The 6675-nt window shown below is 34.0% G+C and overlaps 1 protein-coding gene, 1 non-coding gene and 1 pseudogene across 5 annotated transcripts in view; 2 read left to right on the forward strand and 1 right to left on the reverse strand.

The window, feature by feature from the left end:
* Nucleotides 1-1852: 1852 nt before the first annotated feature.
* On the reverse strand, nucleotides 1853-1970 carry LOC117122190 (annotated as a pseudogene).
* A 727-nt stretch (nucleotides 1971-2697) lies between these two features.
* Nucleotides 2698-2816, forward strand: LOC117122194. The gene has a single exon (XR_004447680.1). It is a non-coding gene; the product is annotated as a 5S ribosomal RNA (ribosomal RNA).
* A 2296-nt stretch (nucleotides 2817-5112) lies between these two features.
* LOC117122187 overlaps nucleotides 5113-6675 on the forward strand; it is a 15156-nt gene continuing 13593 nt past the window's right edge. For 2 of the 4 annotated variants that reach the window (XM_033267696.1, XM_033267697.1), the window contains exon 1: nucleotides 5113-5217. In XM_033267696.1, coding sequence (XP_033123587.1) covers nucleotides 5137-5217 — 81 coding nt within the window. In that variant the 5' untranslated portion in view covers nucleotides 5113-5136. Of the gene's footprint in view, nucleotides 5218-6324; nucleotides 6449-6675 lie in introns of all 4 variants that reach the window. The other 2 variants (XR_004447675.1, XR_004447676.1) reach the window with 2 other exon arrangements.

Genomic DNA, 6675 nt, shown 5'->3' on the forward strand with positions numbered 1-6675 from the left:
GAGTTAACTTTTTAATATTGTCACTTTTTGAACAAAAGAGCTTCTCTTGCCGAGTTCAGCACTTAGTGCATATTTTTGACTTTCCGCCATATTTCTAGTACTGTTCCGAAAAATTTAAAACATTCAATGGAATAGTGTGTGTTTTAGGCTATCTCACCGTGCATAAAAAAAACCAATTTGGACTCAACTTTTTAACATTGTGACTTTTTGACCAAAAGTGCTTATCTCGCCGAGTTGAGCACTTAGTGCAAATTTTTGATTTATTTTCGCTATAATTTGAGTACTGTTCCGAACAACTTCAAAGTTTCAATAAAAAATAGTGTGTGTTTGAGGTTATCTCACCGTCATAAAGCTCTAATCGAAGACTTGTACTGTTGGTGCTATTTTGTCTACGGCCATACCACGTTGAAAACACCGGTTTGCGTCCGATCACCGAAGGTAACGAACGTCGGGCCCGGTTATAGATGCAGGCCTAGGCCTATTTTTTTTTTTAATAAACGAATGTAATTATTTCTAGTTGTAGTAGTAGGCCTTTATTTTTATTTAGAAACAATTTTCCAAGGTCGAGAACATGGTCAACACAAGAATTTTTTTTTCCCTTTGGCCCAATGGCATTAACCACCTTCAATAGAATTTTTTTTTTTTAAATTCATTTTGTTTTTTAAATTGATTTAAAGTTTAATATTAATTTTAACACAGTGGCTTCATCTACTCCGATGTTACGTCAAGTTTGTTAATGAGCGCGTTGGTTCCATCACTTTGGAGTAGATATAACCACGGCCGAATATTGTAAAATTCATCGAAATTCAAACGTTTTTAATTATTATTATACATAAATACATTATAAATTATCATACAGTTTTAACAATTAATTGTCATAAGTACATTGTAGTTTAATTAGTTGAATTGAATATTATACTTAAACATACCTGTACAACAGTGTGAAATGAAATGAAACAATAATATTACCGACATGATGATATGAACGATCTAGTAACATAAAGAAGAATCAATGTTTCTGGGAGTACCAACACATTAACCAATTAACCAACTAACCAATCAATCTATAAATCACTCGATCAATCATTCAATTAATCAATTAATATTAATTTGAGCAAAAGCTATATTTTAAGAGATAAATATAAAAACTTAATACTAGTGTAATTGATATTTGGTGATATTTTGTACTTTTAAGCTGGTTTTGAATACCTGAGAGTGTTCAATTGATTTTGTAAGTGAAAGGTAATATGTTGGTGAATTTGTAATTTAATGTGGGAGTTGTCTATAAAATGATTAGTATTCTGGAATGGAAATTACTGGAGCATGTCCAGAGCATAAGCTTATGAGGTCTTGATATTTCGTGTCCGAGAGTTTTGAAGCACTAGACTTATATAATTCTTCTGGATCAGGAATTATATTGTTATTAATTCTTATTATTATTACTAATATTATTATTATCACTATTAATATTATAATAATATAATAATGTATAATAATAGAGGATTCGATGTCACATCACCATGAAACACAACTTTACTCGTCAAAGCTTCACACCATTCATCAAATTTAATAGCTATGCATTCGATCTCCCATCACCAAACACACATTATTCGTGAAAGCTTCATACCTTTCATCAAATTTATAGGTAAAGCTTCACTCAAGCAAGATTTAAAAAAAGAACGTTAGGACTTCACTACAACAGCAAATCTGTTGACCTTAGGCGTCGACGTCGATAGTTGGCGACCTCTGAGGAGGCTTCAAAGTGACGCCTGCATTAGGAAAATATAATAAGAGCTATCGATGCGCTACTATTGGTAAAATCAATTTCTAGAAAAAAATAATAAATGAATTAAGTCTACAGCACCCGGTATTCCCAAGCGGTCTCCCATCCAAGTACTAACCAGGCCCGACGTTGCTTAACTTCGGTGACCGGACGAGAACCGGTGTTTTCAAGGCAGTATGGTCTTCTCGGATAAGGACTATAAACCGTAGACCCAGTGTATACAATGGCTCGTGTGCACTATAAAGAACCCAGTACATCCTTCGAGACGAGTAGGGGGTTACCACAGACAGCCCCTGTGGTGGACGACGAGAGTTGCTGGTACTGGGTTGCCGGGTAGCACAGACACGAAGGGACCCTTAGGGGCGAAGAAAGTCATTGGTCGAGTTCCTAGTCCACATTTCAAGCGCCCTGAGCATCTTACATTAGATGGATATGTGCGCTATATAAAACTACACTATTATTAGTGTTCCCAGGCGGTCTCCCATCGAAGTAATAATCGGGCCCGACGTTGCTTAACTTCGTTTTTGTTTATTTCGCATTTATTTTATCTGTCTCTATCTCTGTCTCTATCTCTATCTTTATCTATCTATCTCTCTCTATCTGTTTCTATCTCTCTACTCGAGATCTCGATCTCTAGAGATGAAATTTTTTTCACATGTACAAATGAAATTTTTACCACATGTACATGAACATAGTCTGAACACATTTCTGAAATTTCATAAATTTCGAAAAATTGTAAATATTTTTCTGCGGCGATTTTTATTTCGATTTTTTTAATTTAACTGTGATGCTTTTTGAAAATTCAAATGACGATAACAAAAAATTTTTGCTATGGAATCGTTCTATTCATTGGTTAAAAACTGTATTTTAGTGAAATATCATTCAATGAGCTCGATGAACTGTTGTGCATCCTTGTCTACGGCCAAACTACCTTGAAAACACCGGTTCTCGTCCGATCACCGAAGTTAAGCAACGTCGGGCCTGGTTAGAACTTGGATGGGAGACCGCTTGGGAATACCGGGTGCTGTAGACATCATTTTTTTTTTCTAGAAAATTAATTTTACCAATAGTAACGCATCGATAGCTCTTATAATATTTTCCTAATGCAGGCGTCACTTTGAAGCCTGGACCCACCCTCCTCAGAGGTCGCCAAATAACGTCGAAGCCTAAGGTCAATAAATTTGCTGTTGTAGTGAAATCCTAACGTTCTTTTTTATCTTGAGTGAGTGAAGCTCGTCTGTTGGTGCTCTCTTGTTTTCGGCCATACATCGTTGAAAACACCGGTTCTCGTCCGATCACCGAAAAACACTTCTTAATGATATTACATCCCTCCTTATTTTGTTAACTTGAATTTTATTTGTTTGATAATGTTGAAACAAAACATATAGTCTTCTTCGTATTTTCCTAAGTAACACGTCAACAACTTGAAATATAATTCAATGAGCTCGATGATCGAAGTGTTGCACTGTTGGTACTTCCTTTTCAATGGTCATAATACGTTGAAAACATAATAATAATAATAATAATAATAATAATAATAATAATGTGCAAGAAACAGGACCTGGCGTATTTCCTCTATATTTAGTGTCCTCGATTACCCAACGCAGATATTACTTACTATTATTATTATTATTATTATTATTATTATTATTATTATTATTATTATTGTTATTGTTATTATTATTATTATTATTATTATTATTATTATTATTATTATTATAGAGAGGGCCATGGAGCGTATATCAGAATTTGCACCTGATCCGTACAGCATAATTCATGTACAGTCTTCTGACATCAAAGACTGGAAGCTTTACAGTCAGAAAAGGGGGATTTTGAGGGTGAAAAGGTCCTTGAAATGTCAGAAATTTGACTGGACCAGCTTTATACAGATCCATGTCAACAAGCTTAAGCCTGATGAGATCAATTTTAAGTACTCACACTTAGATCCGAGGTTTGACACAATACAAATTAGCAGCACCCGTCGGCATGCAGATACACCAGATATAATTCCTGATCCAAAAGAATTATATAAGTCTAGTGCTAGCATTAAGTGTTGATTAAATGAATGATTGATCGAGTAATTTATAGATTGATTGGTTAGTTGGTTAATTGGTTACACTGTAAAAAATGTCAGTAATTTTACGTTTACCGAAATTAAATTTACTGTAAAAATAAGGGTCACTACCGTGTGATTGTATTTTTACGGTATTTTTTATATAATAATACGATAGATTGGTGTTTTGTTGTAAATTTCCGGTATTATATAGTTTTTCTACAGGTTAAAAATCGTCCGTGTATTTCGACGGAATTTTTATGTAAATATACGGTGAATTCGTAAATTCAATGTGTTTGGCGGTTAAATTACGTCGTCATATTACTGTTTTCCGTAATTTAACAGGTCAAAATCAACATTACGTTAATTAACGTTGGAGTTCGTAATGTTCATTTATAAACTGGCGTAATTTTACAGTACAAAATATTGTTTTAACAAGTACTATGAATTTTAACGGTATTTTTGTATAATTCTGGGTTAGGGTTAGAGTTAGGGTTAGGGAGACTGTGAACTCACACTTCGCCATGTTAAATAACGGTTCATCTTCGCGGGTAAAATTAACATTTTTCAGTAATTTTACGTTCGCCGTTGTAATCCTACTATCAGTAAAAAAAATGTCTGTTATTTTACGTTTACTGAAATCCAATTTACTGTAAAAATAACGTAACTACAGTAAAATTGTATTTTAACGGTATCTTGTATAATAAGAATACGATAGGTTGTTGATTTGTTGTAGCCTAAATTACCGGTATCATATCGTTTTTCTACATTTTAAAATCGCCATTGTGTTTTAACGTCAGAGCTCGAAATTTACACTATAAGTTAATTTTACGCCGTCATATCACTGTTATCTGTAGTTTAACAGGTCAGAATCAACATTAAGTAAATGAACATCTTAGCTCGTAATGCTAAGCGTAATTTTACATTTCAAAACTTCTTTTAAATAAAAAGTAGGCCTACTAGGCCTAAGCATACGTATAACGGTGTATATTTGTAACAACGATGATAATATTGTGAATTAAACGCTGACATTATTCTGCTAATGTCATAATATTTCACCTACTACAGTATTAAATTGGCGTAAAAGAGGCCTATTCCACCTTGATCGTGTCAAATATTTTGGAATTCCTTGACAATTATATATTTTTAAACATCGTTATTTTTATACGTTCCCTAACGTAAAATTAAAGTGAAAACCATTTATTTGGCGCGCTTACGATCACGTGACATCTCAGTTTATGACGCATTATGACACACGCATGCGTAGTGTGTCGACGTTGAGCGCGGACAGGCGCACGCAATGGTATGGAAGAGGAGAGCACATGTAAAGTTCGTTTACGTCGGTTCTTTATCTTGGAAAACAAAAGGATCAGTGAGTTCAGTAAGTTTTCATTGTACAATATATAATATATCCTTTTTTAATTTCCAATTATTACTTATAGGCACTAGTTATCTTCGGTAAAGTTAAAGCGACCTAGGCCTAGAGACTAGGCCTAATTAGCCTACTGTACTACTATTACTACTACTAGGGCTAGGCCCTAGGACTGGGCATGGGTCTACCTAGGGCCTGGCCGTAGGCAGGCTAGTTGAATATTGAAAGTAAGTAGGCAAGGCCTATAGGACTTGCCAGGTTAGGCCCGATAGTGTTAGCTTAGCTAGGCTATTGCAATGGAGAGCAGACGTTCAAGACCTGGCCATCAACATTTGGGAGCGATACTTTGATTACCAAAATAAAAATGAAAGGTGTCCTCAGCATTTTGACACCTTTGCTAAAAGAATCTGTTTTCCGACAAAAAACAAAACACAAAACTTCATCATTAATCGATTCCTTGCCTTGGCCTCAAACCTACAGGGGTATAGACTGACACCAAACTCACCTTCATATCATTTATGATTAGGATAAAGAAGTTAATTATGTTGAATTGTTTCACATCTGTTAACTTGTGAATTTCATTTTCCTGCACTCTCTCAATTTCGTTTATTGGCATGCCCTGTTCTGGTTTTGGACCAATTTTAAAAAATAAAGGTGTCAAATACTGAAGACTATACTTTTTCATTAAGATAATTATGTACATTTGATATAATTCACCCATTTATAGCCCACAAATAATAACTAGAGTTGCAATCCCATAAACCGAATTCGAAAGAAACATTTTCTACATTGTTGCAATGTTAGAGAAGTGAAGTGAAAATACTTAATAAATTGAGCCTTTTCAGGAACCTAATATCTTCCAGTTGGCACCTTTTGGATTTTAAAGACTAAAATTATAAGATATCTTCCAGTTGTCACTTTTTTTATTTTAAAGACTAAAATTATAAGATAAGGGAAGCAAAATTACACTTTCATTCAAAATTTTCACAACTTTGTGTATGTTAAAATGAAATCTGAACACTGTTTTAACATAATAAATATCCATAGATGTATGTCAGTAATTACAGATAATTATGGAAACTATTAATGATTCATGTTTTCGAATTTTGATGAAAGAAAAACGTTTGGGAAAACTGGATGAGCTTGGTGTGGTCCATGAAGCGGATCTTGCACTAGTTACGGAAGGATGACATTCTAAAGGCCATAGATGTGCACAAGTGTAGTACACATTTTATAAAAGGTAAGATGTACTGTATTGATAAGGTGTCTTGCCAAACAATAATTGTCCTTTTATTCTGATTATGATTGCTTGGAGACTGTATGATCCAAATGAGTTTGGCAGTTTACAAATTAACATGCTACTTTTCAACTTGCCAGAATTTAACCCACAACTTTTGATGGTTAAAATATTTATAATCTTCCAACCTTTGGAAGAAAACTATTTAAAAAATATCAATGCTTTCTTAA

The sequence above is a fragment of the Anneissia japonica genome, unplaced genomic scaffold (assembly GCF_011630105.1).
Source record: "Anneissia japonica isolate Jap-2015-1 unplaced genomic scaffold, ASM1163010v1 scaffold288195_len56240_cov195, whole genome shotgun sequence".
NCBI lineage: Eukaryota > Metazoa > Echinodermata > Crinoidea > Comatulida > Comatulidae > Anneissia > Anneissia japonica.